Source organism: Hermetia illucens, chromosome 6, assembly GCF_905115235.1.
Source record: "Hermetia illucens chromosome 6, iHerIll2.2.curated.20191125, whole genome shotgun sequence".
NCBI classification, from domain to species: Eukaryota; Metazoa; Arthropoda; class Insecta; order Diptera; family Stratiomyidae; genus Hermetia; species Hermetia illucens.
The window spans coordinates 25,931,042-25,952,924 of NC_051854.1; the positions used below are offsets into that span (position 1 = coordinate 25,931,042).

Below are 21,883 nucleotides of genomic sequence, written 5' to 3' on the forward strand. Positions count from 1 at the left end.
TATTTTTCACTTTATGTCAATGTCGTCAGTATACTGCCAGAAGTTGGGTGGACTTGAAGAGGATAGAGCCTCCCGATATCCTTTTATATGCAATAAATTATTTTGCACATTGACGAAAAATAACCCATTGATTATGCTCAGCTTCACGATTGTTAACCGGCTTGATCAATGCGTCTGGGGCTTGGTCTACTAAAAAGTAACTGACAGTTTCATCCAGGGCAGAAGCAACTCATCAGATGCTATCCCATCTCTGCATGGGAGCAGAGTCACTGAAAGTGACTACAGGTGGTGATGGCTCCTTTATGTAAAATCCCAAACACGTCATGAATTATATCCAAAGGAGGCCTTTAAATTCAGACCCAAAGTAGGCCGAAGCGAAATTACGACATTAACTGGATGAGCGCTTAGGACTCCCTCAATCCCCAGACAAAATACTTTGTCTACTAGTTCTATATATCTTGAGCTGTCGTACCCATATTGTCTTGAATCGGCCCTCTACTCCAAAATAGTCAGTTGCATTACTTGTGCCTTCATCATTTGTCAGATGGTCGAAGATTGTTATTCGTACTAGTATTCTTGGTAATAACTCGAATTGAGTGTCTTTTTTCATGTATGGTAATCACAACATAGTTTTCGTCTTGCGGCTTTTAACGTATTCGATTTTAGCTGCGATATCGGCCAATGCACATCGCCAGCTGTGTTTGCGCGCGGAATGTTATCCTGAATTCTAATGGACTCCATACAATATTGTTTTGTACTTTGCAGGTCTCTCTTGTAGCTTTGGTATAGATCGAAACTGTTTTAGGTTAACTCAGCCGTCTTTCGAAGTATGACTGGTTTTTTTCTCTGCTGAGTTCTTCTTATGATTCTTATATTGATGCTGCAGAGCGACTGTCAAGACATTATTAAGATTCAGACCGAATTCCTACCTAACCATTGCTTAAAACGACGTAGTAGAAGGGGTCACTAAATGCTGGAATTGACAATTCAACTCAAAAATAAAGACGAAGACGAAGTATACCAGTGCTCATTCCGGTTTTTCTTTTTGTTGCTTAAGTTTTGGTGCATCGCAAGGAGACTAAAACGATTGGTGGACCTCGACACCAACCGCAATGTTTAGAATTGACACTGATAATGTCATTTTATTGGGAAGATAGCTGTTCCAATGTCGAAAAAGGAAGGGATTCGTTCCATTGGATTATTTTCCCATATCCGTAAACCGCCGCCGTTTCGGTATTGCCCCCTCAGAGTTATTGTTATAACACGCCGGAGAAACTCGTGCGGTGAGTTTAATTGCTCTACCGCGAAAGTAAAGTTCGACGTGTGGCAGGTATATCAAAACCGTTCCGCACTTCCTCGGTGTTCATCAAGAAAAGTCCTCTTGCCATTCCACGTTGGCCTTGCCCTGCGGATTATATAGTCTCCATTATCCTGCACTCTAACATTTCACAATAAAGCTGATCTCAAGCAATTTATCCAACCGGGTAATGTTCTTTGATGATCTATTATTTTTTTGGATTCATTTACCTTTGAGCAAGAGGTTCGGAGCTTCTTTTGGTGGATACTCCAGCTGCCGGAAGTCCCTTTAGTGTTCCTAAAAGGATATATAAATTGTTTAGTAAGAAACGTCTATTCCAGTTAAGCCTGGTGAACCTCCGGCTAGCGTGAACGCTGGTGGAACCCGCAATCATTAAAACCCATCTGTCCAAAATTGAGCCGCGGGATTATCATTTACGTATTACTTTGCGGGGTGTTTGCTTTTAAGTAAGGCTCGTGCTTCGGTTTTTGTAGCTTTCCTCTAGCTTGCTTCCTTCAATAGTTCGTTCGTTGTGTCCTCACAATTGCGGAGCCAACTGTAAGCTAAATTTTCTTCGATTTAAGTGTCTACCCAATCATATAGATCGTCATTCATATTTTTACTTTTGTTTGTCAATCTCGCAGAGTGGTATTTTGAGGATTCGTGCCACCTGCGTGGTCAACAATAATGCGACTTGGAATTTGCTTCATTCCTGCGCTCTGCGCACGCACCTATATTTTTTTCTTCTTCTTTTTCTTCAGCCTTTGTCATAACCGGGGTCGGCTCGTCGTGATGGGTTTCGCCATATGGCTCTATCGAATGCCTGATCTGGATGCAATCTCGAGGCTTTTAAATCCCCATCCAGCGTATCAAGCCACCGTGGTTTCCGCCTGCCTTTTGGTCGTTTACCATCGACCTCGATGTTCAGACCAATCTTGGCAAATGAATTATCGTTTGCATGAATTGCGTGACCATACCATCGAAGACGCCTCCCTCGCAATTTTTCCACAATCGGTGCAACCCCATAACGATCGCGGATATCCTCATTTCGGATGTGATCAAAACGTGTTACGCCACGCCCATTCCTTGCGCAAAGTATCGAATGGGATCATTACCGGCACAACCAGCACTGACGTAGATTTAAAAGCGCTTCAGACTCAGATTCATCAAATAGTTAACCGAACTTCCTGCTTTCGTCTGCGATTTTGTAGTCGCCTGCTCCTACAAAGGCGACGTGTATAATAAAATGGTTCAGTTCACTTCATTCTGCAACATTTTTGCGTTTGCACCAGTCTTGCTGGCTGCTTTTTGGCAACCATACTTTAGGTGCAGGAGAGGTGGCCCGTACCCATGGTATCTAGGCTTCGAAATATTCTCCGTTACGATATCTGTTCAAATAAAGTCGGCTTTCGAATTGTTTTGGTTAGCGTAACTGGTCTTCCTATAGCAAGTCCCGGCCTGATCCCAAAACCAGTTCTAGCTAGAGCCAGGTTGCGAACAGTAGGTAAATAAGTAATCGGAAAGCTGAAAAAACATCTCTGACAGTAGGGTAGAGACGCTGCTATTCGAAGTGGGTTGATCTAAAAAAAGCGCGTTTCATCTTGGTCCACTCCATCATGGTACTGAATGAAAGCTGTATAATCGCACTCTCGCACTCTGCTTATCTTCACTACCTTCAAGGCAACATTCGCTTCAGAGAATCTAATTGAAATTAAGGGAGATTTTCAAGCTATTGTTCCAATTTGTCGGCGCTGCATCTCCTAAACATATTTTTAGTGAATAGAATTTGAATCAAATTTTCTTGTTAATAATTTCAAAATTTCGCTTTTTGCTCTCTTTCTTTTTTTAGATTGGAAAAATCCTCAAAAATGGTGGCGCCCTTAATCGTCCTTTCATGCCAGAAGTTGTTACCCATTTAATATGTGGAAAAAATTACAATGAAGAAGAAGTTGTTCTAACTTCTGATCTCTATAACGCAATCCCTGTGACGGAAAAATGGATTGTTGCGTCGGCCAAACTGGGGCGCTTAGCCTCAACGAAGGCCTACAGTCCTTTTCCGTCAAATATTTTCGCGAAAATGATCGCATCCTTCACACAGATAAGCTTTGAAGATCGCAAAAAGATGTACGCGATTATAACATATTTCGGGGGACAAGTTCAACGAAATTTCACCAATCGTACGACGCATTTAGTATGTGGTATGGCCGGTGGGAATGCGTACAAAAAAGCGATATCCTTGAATAAGAATCGAATAAAAGTAATCTCACCCGATTGGATTATAGAGTGCGTGAAGAAGAGGGAGCTGGTAAATCCTGAAGGGTATCATCCACGTTTACTGATTGTCGAACCGCCGCCGAAGTTCATAAAAATACCACCGGCACAAGATACAATACAGAAGAGCTTATCAAGTTTGATTGGGTTTGATGAGAATAGTGGTGCCACCATGACTTCAGTGGAAAAGCCTACAAAGAGTTTCAAGGAGATAATACAGAATCAGGGGCCAAAAATGCAACAAGCGCAAATTCAGCAAATTCAACAATCTTTGCAGTCAGTTAGTATTCAGTTGCAACAACAGAGTCAGCAACAACAAATTATAACTACACAACAGTCGCCACTTCAGCAACAAATACAAAATCAACAGCAATTGCAAGCACAACAACAACAGCAGCAGCAACAACAACAGCAGCAACAACAACAGCAGCAGCAACAGCAACAACAGCAGCAGCAGCAACAACAGCAGCAGCAACAACAGCAGCAGCAGCAACAACAGCAGCAGCAACAACAACAGCAGCAGCAACATCAGCAACAATTGCAGGCCCAGCAACAGCAATTGCAAGCACAACAACAACATCAATTACAAGTTAAACAACAACAAACTCAATCGACTCAACAGTCTCCACAACAAATACAAATACAGCAACAACATTCTCAAGCGCAACAGCTACAAGCTCATTCTCAGCAATTGCAGCAAACTCTCCTTCAACAAACTTCGCAATCGCAACCGCAACAAGTGCAGCAGCTACAATCAATACAACAACAAGCCGTTCAACAGGCCCAAACAATACAACAACAACAGCAGCAGCAACAGACCCAGCAGCAAATTCCAAATGTTTCGAACGCATCAACACAGATAATCCGGGCGGTTTCAAGTTCAGGTCAAGGCAATATCATAATAACCAGCTTACCGCAAGGGCAGCAAGGACAACAACCTGTCATATTTGTGCGTCCTAAGTCTGTCCAGCAAAATATGACGCCACAGCAACAGCTCATGTTGCAGCAAAAATTACTTCAGCAACAGATTCAAAACAATCACCAACAGCAGCAACAACAGAATCAATTGCCAGTAACGACAACATTGCAGAATTCGGGGCAGGCGACAATAGTAACACATGGGGGTCAACCTCAGCAACAACAACCTCAACAGCAGCTGACGCAAATTCAACAGCAGCAGCTTCATGCGCAACAGCAAATTATAAACGCGCAGCTTCAAAGAAATGTTAAGACACCTTCGCCAATGCAGCAACAATCACAACAATCACCCCAGCAATCGCCTCAACATATTCAACAGTCGCATCAACAACAGTCACCGATCCAAACGCCGCAACCAAGCCAACAAACTGGTCAATTGATTCAGCAGCAAATCTCACAGCAGCAGGTACAACAGCAGCAAAATCAGCCTCAGCAGCTTCAAAATCAACAACAACATCCTCAGCCTCCAACGGTTACAATGACCCTACAGCAACAGCAATTACTGCACCAGCATATAATCCGCCAGCAGGCGGCAATTCAACAGCAACAGCAGGCACTCCAGCAACAAGCGGCTCAACAGCCTCTAACGCCACAGCAACAAGCCATTCAACGTCATCTGCAACAGCAACAACAGAACTTGGCACAGCAGCAGCAAAATCTACAGCAGAGAATCGAGCAGTTGCAGTTGCAGCAACAGCACCAGCAAAACACACAACAGCAACCGACTCAGCAGCAATTACAACAGCATCTACAACAACAGCAGCAGCAGCAATTGCAACAACAGCAATTGCAGCAGCAGCAACAACTGCAGCAGCAGTCGCAACAACAGCAATCACAACAACAACAGCAGCATCAACACTTTCAGCAGAGCCCTCGGATGCATCAAGCTCCTAGCCCAAGCTTAAACCAAGAACATTCACCACAAATCATCCAACAGCAGAACAGTTTGCCGGGTCAACAACAAATTCATCCTTCTCAGTCGCCATTGCAGCAAACAATTCAGTCGCCTTTGCATCAACCGACACCCTCACCGCAGATGACTCCTCCGCCTCCACCATCGCAGTCACCACAAAATCAGCATGTGCTCTCTGTGCAACAGCAACTGCGTCAACAAATACAGCAAAATCGGCAAACTCTAACACAGCAGCAGGTGCAGATGCGGCAGGGTGTGCCTTTGAACCAAGGACAGGGATCTCAGTCAATTCAACAACATTTATTAGCATTCAGTCAACAGCAACAAAAGGTCAATCAGCAGATGCAACAACAGCAACTTCAGCAGCAGCAACAGCAACAGGTTCAACAACAACAGCCGCAACAGCAATCGCCATTGCAACAACAGCAGCAGTCTCCGTTGCAGCAATCACCACAACAGCATCAGCAAATTCAGTTGCCTCTCCAGCAGCAGCTTCCTACGCAGGTTATTTCAAAGCAAATCCTTCTCACCAAACAAATTGATCCTTCGAATGCGAATGCTGTGGCACAGGTACTAGGAAGGGCCACACCTAGCCCACTCCAGCAAAACGAGCAGAGTGTTCTTTTGAGGCAGCAAATTGCTGCCCAACAGCTAAAGAACCAACAACTCCAACAACAGCAGCAGCAGCCGAACCAATTGCAGGCTCCGCAACAACAAATAATTATTAGTCAGGGTAACAATCAAATCATTACTCAGCGGCATGTGATAAACACATCATCAGCCCAAGGCCAGCAGATAATACAAAGTCACATGCTTAACCTCCAGCAGAAGCAACAAATATTGCAACAACAGCAGCAGCAACAATTAAACTCCGGTGTTCAAACAACTGGAAACAAGCCTGTGCAAACAAAGTACATCCTCACCCAGCAATTTAATCAATTGACACAGCAGCAACAACAGCAACTGCTTCAAAACTCGCAAAATCAAAATATAATCATCATCAATCAGACGAGCCAGGCTCAACAACAAGGCCAGCAGCAGCAATTGCAACAAGTTGGACAACAAGTCATCCAACAGCAGCCCCAACAACAACAGAATGTTGGCCAATCACAACCGACCGTTTTACAGCAACAGCAAACGGTCTTGCAGCAACAACATCCACAGCAAATCCAAAATACCCAACAGCAGACGGTCGGAACATCAAGTCTCGGTCCTATGTTGAAAAATTTCGCTCCAAAGAGTCAGCAGCAAATATTCATTCAGCAACAGCCACAGCAAATGGTAAATCAGGACTCAGATCAGGTGGTTTTGCAGCAGCAACAACAGCCGCAGTCAAAGCAACAAGTCATTATCAATCAAATCCAGACGCAACAACAACCGTCTCAACAACAACAAATCGTCCTGACTCAACAACAACAAGGCCAGGGCTCGCAGCAACAGCAGCCACCCCAGCAAATCATAATCAATCAGCAACACATCCTGAATCCGCAACGCTTGCAATACATTCAACAGCAACAACAATTGCAGTTGCAACTCCAAAAGAACCAAAACCAACAGTCAACAGTTGGCAACCAGCAGATTTTAGGACAACAACAGCAGCAAGTGAGCCAGTCACCACAATCTGTACCATCCAGTCCTCAACCGATAATCCAGCAACAGTCGCAACCGCCTCCCAACCAGACGCCCGCCTACATTCAAGGGCAGAGTCCGAAAATTCAGATTCAAAATCAAATTATCATCCAACAAGCCCAACAGGGAATTGTGCAACAACAGTCGCAGCAGCAACAGCAACAGCAACCGAATCAGCTGCACCTTCAAGGTGGCAACGATCAGCCCGGAATTATCGGTCAAAGTAGCACATCAGGGCAGCAAATTATTCTTCAACCACAAACACAACCAGCTTCGATCATTCAACAACAACAGCCACAGCAGCAAACAACAATCGTTCAACAGCAAGGCGTCAATCAACAACAGCAACAGCAGCAGCAGTTGATTCCTCAGCATGTTCTCGTCGCGCAGCAGACGCCTCAGGGACAAACATCACAAACACAACAGACAATTGTTCAAACGGGACAACAGCCACCTCAGCCGCAACAAATTATTGTGCAACAACAGCAGGCAGGTGGGATAATCGCTGGTCAAGGTATGTTGCATGGAATTTCCTTTGTAGCTACTTCACTTCAAACCAAATTGTAAGCATCTTTGAAGGCTTTCGGTAATTGAAATTTGCCTTTAGTTTTGGACTATTATGAGGCACAATTTAGCTGAATTTTAAAAAGTAGTGCGAACGGTTGGTTTTGGGGAGGTTAGGTAAGTAAAGTAGCTAACAGTGAAAAGGAAGCCATAGTTCCAACCACTGGGGCTATAATAAGTCCATTGTAGTCCAGGGTTTTTACTCAGAGATTTTTCTGTCTGCGTCCTGAACAGGTATGTGGTCAAAATCTAGTTTTAGTCCCGCTATTGCGAAGTTAGAACTACAGCGGACATCTTTTTTCCTTTCACCGAATTTCGACAATATTCTTTCAAGGGCCGCGGTGGCACTAGTTGCCTTTTTAGTGGTCCCTAAAGCTCAGTTTGGTGTCAATTATTACCCCCAGGTTCTTAATAATCAGCTTACAGATGACCGTATGTTTATCGACTTCTACATTCACGGTGCTTTTCTTTCTACGGTTCGTTATTAAGATCGTTTCGGTTTTTTCCTCCGTCGGGGTCTACCTGGTCTTTTCCAGTGAGGTTTTTATCGCTGTCACTGTTTCCGTGGCATAAACCTCCAGATCATCTGAGTGCTTTACCGCAACAACTACAGCAAAGTCATCGGCAAAGCTGAGCCCTATGACACTCCTGTTATTGCGATGTATTCTTGGGGACCCCCGTACCAAGGAGTTCTTATTGACAGGTAATTCTCGACCATACTCGCCCAATGTCCAAGAGTATCTATGTCAGCCAATGTGCCTTCGATTCGGCCTCAGTTGGCGGAATTGAAGGCGTTTCTGCATCCAGTGCCAACACCGCACAGCAGCTACTAGAATTTATTGCGTCTCTTGCCAGGCTTATCACCACCCTTATTGCATCCACCACAGAATGGGTTCGCTGGAGCCCATACTGGTGATTTCGACGGGTAACAGTCTGTTGTAGATGACTCTCTCCAGAGACGAAAAGGCTAGACCTAATCTTCCCTCAGAGCTTCAAAGTTCTGTTAGGGATGCCATTCAAACCTGGAGCCTTATTGTCACCGATCGTAGTACATATTTTCCGCAGCTCATCCTCGGTATCTGGAGGTAGCACGCTCTCGTTGACCTGACCCACCGTTTGCCTTCCGCTGTTTTGGTGGTGAGGAATCAATGGCAACAACTGCTTTCAGAAGGCGCGAATAGGTCCTGGGGTGATCTTCGTCGCCTTTTTATTACCACTTTGTAAACCCCGTTCCGATATAAATATCGGCATACTCACACAATTGTTTAAATCAATTCTTTTTACTTTTGCGAATCGCCCTCTTTAAGCGAGTGATCTGGCTAACTTTTTCTATGACTCAAGCACCCCAGAGAACTTCCCCTTCGAAAGCTTTCACCGTCCAAACCGGCAACCCATCCAGTACTCTATGAGCACTCTTTTTGGAGCTCGATTCGCCCTTGATCTTCATGCAATTTGCCTGTTGGTCACTGTGAATATAGTCCTCACTAACTTGCCAAACAGCTTTTCTTTCATGTGTATCAGGTCCACTGTAGACCCCAGGCTCCTTCTCCTGGAATTGTATGTGGTTCCACCACTTGCACGTCTAGTTTCGTGAATGTTTCGAAGAGAACACTTCCTCTCACATTCGTTGTCCAGTTGCCCCATTCAAGAGTCGACGCTTCAAAATCACCTGCTATGATTATCGACCAACGTCCTCTTGCAAACGCATTTGCTTATACTCATCAAGTGTAGTACTGGGTGCAGTATAGTAGCTGTATATGTGAACTCCTTTCACCGTTGCTCTGATGAAGCCTTCCTCCTCGTGTTCCATTATTTCTTCGAAGGCTTCTTCATAACCCCGTTTGATCCTTGCCCCAAATGCCACCACCTCTGAAGACGCATTCCTTCTGGACGTTGATATGCAACGGTGGCAGCAAGTTCTTCCAGGTTTTTTATCTCATATAAGTTGACCAAAACTTCCAAATATCCATACCCTGGACTTGCCAGAGGACAGTTCATATATCAACTTAGCAGTTTCTACGTTTAGGGTCCGGTTATTCTTCTATTCATTTGCCATCAGCACTATCTCCAGACCCTCAGTTTGGCTGGTCATCGCAACTTTACTATCCAAAAGGTTTATGTCGATTACCCTTAACATTTTTCGGTTACCTGCTCATGTTTGGAACGTTAACTCCGATAGCCCAAGTCAGCCTTTTTAGTCCGTCCTGCAACGCCTAAAATCTTTCGTATCGATTCGTAGCATAGAGGTCACAACGTCCCCATTGATTTTGGAGCCTGTAGTCAATCTTTAGTGACCTGATTTGCATAGGCTATAAACAACAAATATATTTCTAGATCTGCCTTAGTAAGGAACTCCAGACATTCCGGTTTTGGGTCGAGGTCCCCGAATTCGATATCCCTAAAAGCTGTCTGACGTCCTGGCTTACGCCATCTGAGGCAGGGTTTGCCACGTCTTCTTTTTCTACCATAGATATTATCCTTTTAGATTTTCCGGGCTGGATCATCTTCACCCATACGGATTAAATGAACGGCCCATCGCAACCTATTGAGCCGAATTTTAACAATGACCATTCCGACGTGGTATCGCTCATAAATTTCATCGTTATATAGGCTACGGAATCGTCCATCTCATGTAGGGGGCTAAAAATTCTTCGGAGGATTTTTCTCTCAAAAGCGGCTAAGAGTTTGCATTTTTTTTGTTAAGTTTCCGAGGAATAAATGAGGACTGCCGAAATAATAATAGCTTTGACTTATGGTGAGACGTTTCGAGCGAAACAGTTTTTGTAAGCTGACATAGGCTCTGTTGGCTGACAACAACCGTGCGCGGATTTCACCGTTATAGCTGTTATCGATTGTGATTTTCCACCCTAAATAGGAGAAATTATCAACAGTCTCAAAGTTGTAATCTTTATTGTTCTTCAGTTATCAGCTACTTATTACTAAATTCCCAAAGGATATCAAGCCCATGTCGAGGCCGCGTTGGTATGCGAGAATTCAGGCTGTTCTGGTCTCACATCCGCAATACTTGCGACTCTGTCCAGCCCTCTACCGTTTCCTCCAAGTTCACATTCTTTTCTGCTGACTTGCCTCAATTATTGTTTGGCTCACTCTGTACCCCCTTCCTCTTCTCACTCCTTACCTCTTTCTTAGTCTAAAATCCCCCGCCACTCTGCCGGTTCCTGTTCTTGAAAACGTTTATCGCAAATTCATTTGATCCTTTTTCTTCATAAAGCTTGGCCCTGTGGCCTATCCTACCCGTCTCCACAGATTGAATCTCTTATTAAAAATCTCTATCGTCTTGCTGGATTGGTCTTGCTTTACCGATATCACCTGGCCCATCACTCAATCTGTAGCATTTCGAGTTAGGTCTAGCGCAAAATCTTGATGCAAAGCGACTGTATATCAACAGCAACAACGTCATATTACCATGCATACCTAATGCTGAGATGAGTAACAAAATGGCTTTTCCTTTGAAGAGCTAATTGTAAAAGGGAACTGCTGCGCGGGATGAATCTACCTTGGTTTAGACTTCCAAGCTGTCGCCAACGTAGGCTACGAAATTGATCGTCCCGTCCTGAAACTTCTACGATAAGTCATCCAGAAAATCTTGATCCATTTAAATTAACCAAATATTAGCAACTACGCTCTTGATTTATAGGAATGATATTCGAATTGCTTGCTGGTTAGTGAGGTCATTACGGTCGATCCTGAAGTAATCGGTTTGCAGCATAGAAGAGAGAGATCCATAGAGGGTGCTGTCGTGCAAGTCATGGATACGGTTGATCAAGCAGCGACACACAACTGCTGAGCTCGTCGAGTGGTGTTCCTTGTAATGTTCTATGTCAGAAATGCCTTTAATTCCGTAAGATGGAAAGATATTCTAGGCACACTAGATAATTCATGCCACGTATCGGGCCATATGTTACGGTTATTGAGGGTTTACCCACTGCTCTGCTGATCTATGAGACACTAGAAGATCAGAGGAAGACGGGAATCACGTCGGGAATAGCGCAGGAATCCATTCTAGGGCCGGACGTCTGGAACACTTCTTACCAATACCTTGTTAAGGCTCGACATACCAGGAGAGGCGCGTCCAGTCAGTTATGCAGATGACCTTGCGGCACTTGTTGCCGGACGCACTGTTGAATAGCAAAATAGACTTGGCATATTGATGTGTCAAGTAAGCTCATGGTTACAGCCTTGCGCTGAAAAAAAAAACTGAAGCTGTCATCCTAACTAAAAAGAGAACCTTGCATCCTATATCAATCGGCGAATCGATAATCGAGTCAAAATCAAAGCAGCAAAGGACAAGACTGTAGCTGGAGTTTGCACCTTAAATCGACTAATGACAAATATACGGGGGTCCTACATCTAACAACCGACGTCTTCTAATAAGTGCAACGCAGTCTGTTCTGCTCTAGGGCGAGGAGGTATGGTCTGATGCTCTTAGCAAGGAAGAATATGGTAAGGGCCTTGCGTATCTCTGAATCGGCCGTGTTGGTGATCGCGGAGTGGTTGCCATTGCCCTCTTTACTAAGGAGCGTAAAACCATGTTCAAGCGCAAGGGAAAACACCCAAGGGAAATGGTTGCTCGTGAAGAAAGAAAACACACACTAAGTGCGTGGCAGTTCTATTGGCAAAACCAGACAAGAGGCAGATCGACTTCGTGGCGCATTGGCAACTTGAGTACGTGGCTGAATCGGAAGCATGGTGAGACTGACTTTCCTTACCGAGGTTCTAAGTGGGCGCGGAGGTTTTCAGTGTTACTTACCTGTACAAGATTCGAAAGGCACGATCTTCTGACACTGTGTTTTGCAATCGTCCACAACGGACGATGCCGATCAGACCTTTAACTTTATTCAAACACGGCTTAGCTTTCTCCAAACAATAATGTCAGGCAGATTTCGAGGACCGCTATTAGATTTCGGGTTCGAGTTGGGGTTCTTCTTTTTGCAAAGAAGACAGAGCTCGACCTTTGGTGGGGCCTACTCTCTCCTCTCGATGGTGACATAAATTCCCTGACTTGAAGGCTCCTTAAGACGGAAGAGCGGGCGGACTAGACCGAGGTAAAATGACAAACGGTTTTATGCCAATTCTCTGACGGCAGAGAGGTATCTAGTTGGCAGTCCGATGGCGTACCATTACGGACGCCCAACACTCTGGCGTAAACGCATTTAACTACCCCACCCAAAAAAAAAAACAGCAAGAAAGGCTGTTCCGCCAGAGTGTTGAGCTCTCCAGCTGCCAGGAAGAGTATCGTCTGGTAGTTGAGGCTGCGGGAGTTGAGCGGAGATGATTGACTACGGCCAACTCAATATCATTCGGTAATGCACCTAACACTATATATTGGAGTGAGCTTGAAGAAGAATTGGTTATACATAAAATTTCCGGTACTGAAATAGTATCTTGAGCAAGAGTACCTCTTCACTGGTCGCTTAATCGTTGGCGCGGTAGCTGATTATGGTGATCAGCTTGGTCAATTTCGTCATCATCCGTTGTTGGTATAATGATTGTTTTGTTATAAAATTCAAAGTAGCGCCGGGATAGATTCCCGAATCTTATGTATACGCCGAGACATCCCTAATTGGAATCGCTAGTAGTTATATGCACACCGAGGACATCAATTTCCTCCTATTCTTAAAATGTCACTTGGGTAGTAAAAACTTGTTTCTGGGTTTAGTCTTATATCCAGACACTGGCTTAGAATATGGTTTTCCATGCTGCATGGAACTTCCGCTATACAGGGGATCTTACGGAAATATTGATGACATGCCACCTGGACGGATTGATGGATGGGAGTTCATTGCCAATTTGCAGTTCGGTTCTTATCAGATATTCCAGTGTTCAGATTCCAACGATAGTCTTTATATGAGACCTATACACCGGTTTCAATGGCCTTCGGGAGATATAAGTTTTTCGCACAATATTTGATTTTGTTTCAAATTCGGACTGGCTTTCAATATTACTTTCTATTTGTTCTAGGTCAACAACAATGGAGTCCACAGAGTCCAATTCAGCAGCAGCAACAACCTCAACAACCACAGCAACCTCAGACCCCGGGCGGATCCCCCGTAGGGCCCCCGCAATTTATTCGTACAGTTCGACCGCAATGGACAGCAGGCGCTCCACAGCGTCAAGTGATTCAGTTGGATGACAAAACCCATTCCGAGCTCATGAAATTGGATCCGATCAAAAGAGCTCAATATCTTGCCAAATTGCAAAGCAAGCAACGCATTATGCTGCGGCAACAGCAGGTGGCTTTCCAACCCAGACCTGGAGTAACTGCTGTGGTCGGGGCTGCTCCTCGGCCTACTGGCACACAACATATCATTGTACAGAGTCAAATGCCACCAGGTTTAACTTCTCAGCAGCAAATGCAATGGTTGCAGCAGCAGGGAGCTCGTCAGGTTTTAGTGCGATCAACTGGGGCACCTGGATTGAGTCCATTGTCGCAGCAAGGTCAAGTTGCTCCTACCCAGTTTACTGTTGAGCCCGGAGCAGCTACTCCGAATCCTCAACAGCAACAACAACAGCAGCAGCAACAACTTTTGATACAGCGGCAACAACAGTTGCGAATCCAACAACTGCACCTGCAGAGGGAGCAGGCTCAGAAAACCCAGCAGCCCCTGCAAACCGTTGCAATGCCAACTACGCCGGATGGCCAACAGACGCCAACAACTCCCGTTGGTATGCAGCCCCCAACTTCTGCAGCGGCTGTTATTATACAAGAAACAAACAACTCAAACCAGCAACAGATGAACTCCAAAACTAAAACTGCTCTTGCAAATATGTTAAGTAATCGCTTAGGAAACAATGGGACTGCTATGGCCGTTATTCCGACCGAACCGACTGGAGAACCGTCGGCAGCTGGAACTCTACGTCTGATGACTGCCCAGCACAATGCCGCTTTAAATCCAGCAGGTCCGCCGAGAACTCCTCAAGAAATCATTGCTTTGCAGCAACGTCGCACTTTGGGAAATATAACAAACAGCACTCCACCCGTTGGGCCGCCAATCGTCACTCAGATTCCTCCTGGTCAGCAAATTGTGGTGCCGCAATCGCCTACTGCAGTTATTAAAGGGCCGCCTTTTAGCCCTGTCCGCGCACCAATCCAGCCTCCTCGTCCGCAGTTTTATGGACATAATCCAAACTTGAAGCTTCCACCTGACCTTTTCCTGTTGGGCTGCACATTCTTTATTGTTGAATACGATGAGAGTCACGCAGATCAACTTCCTCAGTGGAAGGACATGATTATACGTCACGGAGGTGAAATTGAAAAAGTGTACTGCCAGCGAGTCACCCATGTTCTGTGCAGGACTCAGCGCCATGGAGTTGTTATGCAAGCTATTAGGGATTCAAAGCGTTGCGTAACCGCTTATTGGTTAAGCGATACGATTATAAAGAAGCAAGTGGTACCGCCATGGCAGGCTCTGCATCTTCCTCTACCCAGTACGTTTGGAACTCAAAAGCCGGCAACACGGCATATTATCGCAATTTCCGGATTTGAGTTGGACGAACGGGAGCGCATTCAGAGGATGGTGGAAGAAGCCGGGGCCAAGTTGACTGGGTATATGAGTAAACATAACACTGTGCTGATTTGTCGTCGTCCTGAGGGTCCGAAATACAAAAAGGCGAAAGAATGGAACATTCCCGTAGTGAATACGGCATGGTTGAGTGATATTGTGTTGGGAAATCTCAGTGGGATGTCTCAATACGAAAGCACAAAGTACCAGCAGTACAACTTGACGGGTCCGTTTCGAATTGAATATAATCTTGTTGCGCATCTAATGGGTAAGTGTGACAGAGAAAATATCAGTCTTTATTTTTTGGAATAACCGCGTTGATCATTCAGCTGCTTGGAAGGCGCCAATTAACCTTACTCAGGAAGCCCACGAACGGTTGAAACGAAGTTTAACCGAACCGCCACCTGCCCCTAAAACGAAGAAGAAGCGAACAGTTCCTCCGCTTGAAGAAATACCAGAAAGTATAGTGTGCAATGAACTGCCTCGATCCGATTGCATACCGAAGGTTTCCTTCTCGCAGGTGGATAACAAGGAAGGGCTACATCGGGCTGTTACGTAAGTTTTGAATTTATTTTGTCATTAGAATCTTCCGAATGGTTTCATATTGATCCCTCTTCTAATACTTTGCTATATTGTAGATGTTCCGTATTTTCCATTTTTGACTAGTTAGGAGAGGATCATAGAAATCATGTCAAATATGCATAGAGAGATGACTAACTCCAATTTTCACAGGACCCTTGGGGGTATCGTAGTGGAGGATCCGTGCGAAGCAACTCACTTGGTTATGACGCGAATAGGGCGATCCTGCAAATTCCTGCGAGCGCTATGCGTTGTTGACTACGTTTTGCACAGCAACTGGCTCGTCGAAAGCTGCAAGGCAGGAAAGTTGCTTTCTCCCGACAACTTTAAAGTCAGAGACAAGGAACTTGAGGAAACGTTTGATTTCAGCATGGACAAGTTGTTTCAATCACCCAATCGTCGCTTCTTGTTCAGCGGAAAGACATTTTTCATCACACCAAGTGTGTTTCCAGCACGTTCAGAACTGACTAAGTTAATTGAACTTGCTGGCGGGAAAGTCGAGCAGAAACGTCGCACAGCCGCTGCAATAGCGGAAGCCATTACCCAGTCGCCAGATGCCTACATTATCGTCAGTTGCTCTCACGATTTGCACTTGCTGAGCGATCTAACACGACCTGGGAAACCAAAGTGTCTTGTGTGTAGCACGGAAGTGGTGATGACGTCAATAATGAAACAAAAAATTGAAACTGAACCACACATTATCCAGCTGTGCAACAATAACAATAATAATAGTAATAATTTAAATCGAAAGAGTTAAGTGCGAGGAGATGTTAAGGTTGGCGTTTTTAGTGTTTGGCGTTCAAATTTCCCTTGATTTTGAGATTGGTAGTTTGTTTATTTCAGCAGGTAGAGGACTGGATGATTCGCTCGTTATGCTTGGAAACGCTTATCAATCTTCCTTGCCTGAATGGCAGTGAAACATTATTTGGGAGTAGAAATACTTTTCAAAGACTTCCTAGTTAATAATAGTAGAAATTAGCAGTTTAGCGAGTAAACAAATTTCCTTTAATGATTAGCTTTTGACCTTACAAAGATTTGCAGTGTTCCAACTTAATTTATTCGGCGATCATTGATTCAATCGAAAGTAACACTGCCAACCGCAACACCCTCTTTTAGTTGAAGGATAAATTAGGTAAAAAATAAGATTTGTGTATTTAACACAAGAATAGTGATTACAAACGAATTGTGCTCTTATTTTTATTGATAGTCGTATAATGGTTCGATTTCGTTTGATGCTTTCTCTTATATATTATTGTACATAAAACCCCAATGTCATATTTTCTTTTGATATTTTTCTACTAACAAAGTATGTAAAAAGTTACAACATGATTTTGTGAAAGTATGAAGTTAAAGAATAAAATGTATTTTTGTTTAAAGTTATTTATATCCTGTTCTCTCATTTCGGTCCAGCGAAATGCCACCATCTGATCCATACAGCGTCTCTTCATTTTCATGTCTTCTAGTATGCCTGATTAATAAAATTACTGTCAGACACTTCCAAATCTCTACAGTCGTCAGATATGACTTCGTGGGGCGAGGCAGTTTTTAGCGCACGTCTAGCTGTTCTTCTCTTAGCATCTTTTTTTTTTAAGGATGGCGTATATCTGAGTTAAATACTTCGCAGCCGCCATCCAAGCCTTGTAATGAACTTATTTGGGTAGAATGATCAGAGCGATCATCCTAAGTGGCCGACAACGACCTAGAGGGCAGAACTATCCCAGAAACCTAAAAAAATGGCGAAGTTGACCGTGAAGATCCGCCCGCAAAAATTGAAGCTCCATCAAAGTGCTCGGTCCACACGTTCTTGCACGCCTCTGTGCTAGCCAGGCTCGGGAATGTGGGGGGGTCCTTTGAGCGCTTTGATCCCTCATGCTTCATTACTACAAAATTAACGTGTCTATTCCGATGCGTGGGTCCGCACCGTATTCCAAAATAGACAATGCAAGGGAATTCGCGACGGCCTAACGAATAATGACCAGAACGCGAGCTACAATTGAAAAATAAAAAAAAAACGGCTCGATCGCGCGCGTGGCGCCGTAAATCTCCGGACCCGAGTGCCGCGATCAAGGAGGGGAAGATCCACGACGGATCACAGTCCCCATTATTGCCTCTTCCACCTCAGATCTTGAATGAGGCACGGCCCCTGAGGCTCCCACCCTTCCTTGACATCCTCAGGCCAGTTTGCCTTTTTGAGGATGTCCCTGAACAGGTTCCGCTGGAACAAGGAGGAAGAGAGGGGCAGGAAGAGTGACTGTTTAGTGTTGTTGACAATTCCACCTGCTTTGAAGATATCCAGAAGGTGACGACGGTACGCGTTATTGCCTCTTCAAGCACATTAGTTCAACTGCTGATGATTGTCTCGTCACTGCTGATTCTCGAAGGCAATCAAACAAAATAATCGATCACAACTTCTGATTAAAAATTTCTTAATTCTAAAAAATTTTTCTTAGGCTATACTTTACTCTTTCTTCCCGTTCAAACTTCGACTTGTGGCTTCTAATTCGAACTTGTATTTGTAACTTCTGCCTCTGAATTGCACTTGTAACTTCTGACTCCAATTTGTTCTTGTAACTTTTAACTGCAACTTGTGCTTGTTACTTCTAACTCCAACTTGTACTTCTAACTTCTGGTTCTGACTTCGACTGCGCCGCTCGAAGCCATGGTATTTATGGTACCTTAGAAAGCCCGGAAACTGCTAGGGAAAATCAACTGTTAGTACAATAAAAAGTTACTAAGTTGCCGGTTTTCAACCGCTGATAAGAGCCGCTTTTCATGAAATTGCCGGTAATATTGCAAACCTCGGAAAATAATGCGACCATTCGTTCACATGTTTGAATTATTGCGATTGTTACCGGAGCATACTCTGTGCCATCGCCAGCACTCTCACCCTGAAATACCCTTTAGGCACGTTTTCGCGCTAAGTTGATAGTGAGTGTTATGGTTCTTCAACCTCCTGATCACTGTGTCTCCAAACGCCTCTTCCAAATCCCTCAAGTGCAGCGGGAATCATCAAATCAATCGCATCTTTCATGAACGGCAATGTCTTTTTTTAGGAGTTGCTTCATGCTAGTCATCAGGAGCTCCGAACTGAGTAAACGCCCATTAATAATATCCAGATTACATCTGATCCTTGAGAATTTTCTTGTAAAATTTTGACCATAAAAGCGGAGCTGTTTTTTTCGTGCCTCAGCTACTTCCTCGGATAGTATCCCAATGGGCAATAATGCTTTATCTATTACAGCCACACCATGTAATAGAATCTTGTGCATCGTAGGTGTCATAGGATGCCACAGATACAGAGTTATATATAATATAATTATATAAGTTTTGCAGTTTCTGTGTAAACTTCTCCAAATGGACTTTGTGGCCACCTGAGGTGACTTTGATATGATAAATAAAATTAAAATCAACTCCAGCTATTTCCGCAGCTAATTAAGGATTGGGAAAAAAAATTTCTGCTCCTGCTCCTGTCATTAGTGTCTTCAAATCAAGTTTTCGGTACATTGGTATTGTTCTTCCCATAATGTCAATATCGTCAGGATAAGCCAGTATTTGGGTGGCCTTGAAGATAATGGTACCTCTTGCATTAACATTTGTATCGCGATCATTTTTCCAGGGCCAGCTTAAAGGGGACGCATGATAGGGCATCCTCTTGTTTTAGACCGTTGTTGATGTTGCATGGTCTTGAGAGTGACCCTGGCGCTTTTATCTGACCTAGCATATTGGTCAGGGTCAGCCTAGTCAGTCTTATCAATTTCGTCGGGATACCGAATACTCTCATGGCCGTGTACAATTTTACCTTGGCTAAGCAGTCATAGGCGGCTTTAAAGTCGATGATAAGATGGCGCAACTGATGTCGTCGTCTTCAGTTGGCGGGATCTCCAACTCGCCGATATTTTGGTTGTTGAGCAGTTCATCAAAGTACACAACCCATCGCTTCAATAAGCTCATTATGTCTTTGATAGAGGCAACTTTCCAAGACTAGTTGATAAAAAATTGTGCTTTTAAGGAGTGGAAATCTTCACGTGTCCTGAAAATGTGGGATTTTTACCCACTAAAACCAACTCTCGCCAAGTTACAACTGAGGTTTCCCTATCCAGCAGCTTCCTTTAGAAATTTTGGTTTCAAATTTATAAGGAGAATGTTATGCGGTTAGCCTCAGCACCTTTATTGGCTTTGCTAAGAAACTGACCATTCCTTAAAAAGCTTATATTTTTATGCAGTTTCTCTTTTATGGTAATAAGTCATTTATCTTTACTGTTTTCGGTCGTCTCGTCGTATTTGAGATATCTGTTAGTTTTTGGACGTAGTAATCTCAGATCTAAACAACGGTGGCTTGATACGCTAGATGGGGATTTGAAAGCCTCGAGATTGCACCCAGATCAGGCATTCGATAGAGCCAAATGGCGAAGCTGATCACGACGAGCCGACCCCGCTTGTGAACGGGACAAAGGCTGAAGAAAACAAGAAGAATCTCAGGTTTCTATGAAGATCCTAATTTCGGATGAACGTTTGTATGATTTTCAAGTTTGTTTTCTTCGTACACCCCCAGAGTTGTATGCCACACGTCTCTATGGGCTTTAGGATCTGTTTGTAAATTACCAACTTATCGACGGTGAGATGCGAAGACAGTACATTTTCTTCATCTGGTATTTAACCCTTTCTTCTTTTTTTAGAATGTGTCACACTTAAATATTTAATTTTATTCGCCTGTACTAGATCTTGTCCGTTAGTGATGACTTTAGTTGGATTCACTTTTTTGTTAGCAAAGTTGATGTAAGTCAATTTGGTTGCATTTGATTTGATTTTTCATATCTTGGTCCATTCTACAATGCAGCCAATAGCTTTTTGTGGCTTTATTTTTGGTTTCTCAGTATTTTTATCTTTGGAAAGGACAGTGTCATCTGTAAATGTCGTCATTTTGGCTTCATCCCTGAAAGGTAACATATATTATTGGCATACAAGTGAAACCGGCTGTACCTGCTGCATTGTTTTTTTTTATCAATTCAGAGTATGTTCCTTCGCATTTTACTTTAAATAGACGTTCGGATGCATAAAATTTTAGGATCTCAAAGAAGTGTTCCTCCCGAAGGTCTCTATGCAATTTACACAACATATCTTGATACCACACCTTATCGAAGAGGTGGCGAGCATTTTCAATCGGGTTCGTGATCCTGTACACATCTTTTGGATTGTGGAAATCAAATCGAGGAGCTGGTACAAGACTTTGATCCTTCCTTTATGTACTACCTGCGATTAGCCTCTTTTCTCGGATCTTATAACACCCCTGGGGTTGTTTTTCGGGGGCTGCTATCCGTGGTGGCGGCATTCCTTCATATCTTAAGTTCTGTAATTCTTTCGTTATTTCACAGTCTTTATAACTGACTGGATGTTGGGCCCTTACAATTTGCACGCTTTGCCGGGGAAGTTCTCTTGTTGGGAGATTTGGATGATTCATGGTCATCAGCACATTTCACAAAGCTTGAATTTTGATTACAATACCTTTAAGTGTGTGGTTGAAACTTTGGCATTTGTTGCACTTGGGTATTAAGCCGCAGACTTTTCTTAGTGTTCCTATTTCTATGTTAAGGATAACTCTTAAATTGTGAATTTTGTTTGAGTCTTCACTATTGACGAACTTAAGCATGAATAGTAGGAGTACTCGTTTATTGATTATTGTTTCTTCCTTTTTATAAGATTTTCTCCTTTTTTTCAATATATTCAATGCATCTAGGATCTTAAAGCCTTTTTCCTTTATTATTAAATAAATAAATTAAATAAATTATTGTTTGGAGCAATTATGGAGTACATCTTTATCATGGCTTCCGATAGAAGGCTTTGGACTTTTAGACGCTTACCGATTCCGATATTAAGGGGGTCATCCCGTATGCGGAATCAAATTTTTTTTGTTGCATCAATTGTATCTAGATATAGTGTAGAATATATGGGCAAAGTAATTTTTTGATATTCGGAGTCGTTCGGAAATTATAGTGTTAAACACGTGATAAGTCACATGCCAGATTTATGTCGATCGCCGTAATAAAGCTCGTATTTATCAGTCCGAATGACGTTCGAATGACTTCGCTAAAAGGAGAAGAATTGAAGCTAAGGCTGTACATAGGTTTTTTG

At 43.6% G+C, this 21,883-nt stretch overlaps 1 protein-coding gene across 2 annotated transcripts in view; it reads left to right on the forward strand.

Annotated features, from left to right (window-relative positions):
* The window catches only part of LOC119659071 (histone-lysine N-methyltransferase 2D), a 29,639-nt gene extending 12,505 nt beyond the window's left edge, over positions 1 to 17,134 (forward strand). Inside the window, exons 2-5 of one of the 2 annotated variants that reach the window (XM_038066982.1) lie at positions 3,147 to 7,602; positions 13,635 to 15,443; positions 15,505 to 15,730; positions 15,908 to 17,134. In XM_038066982.1, coding sequence (XP_037922910.1) covers positions 3,147 to 7,602; positions 13,635 to 15,443; positions 15,505 to 15,730; positions 15,908 to 16,511 — 7,095 coding nt within the window. In that variant the 3' untranslated portion in view covers positions 16,512 to 17,134. Of the gene's footprint in view, positions 1 to 3,146; positions 7,603 to 13,634; positions 15,444 to 15,504; positions 15,731 to 15,813 lie in introns of both variants that reach the window. The other variant, XM_038066983.1, reaches the window with a different exon arrangement.
* The last annotated feature ends 4,749 nt before the right edge of the window (positions 17,135 to 21,883 follow it).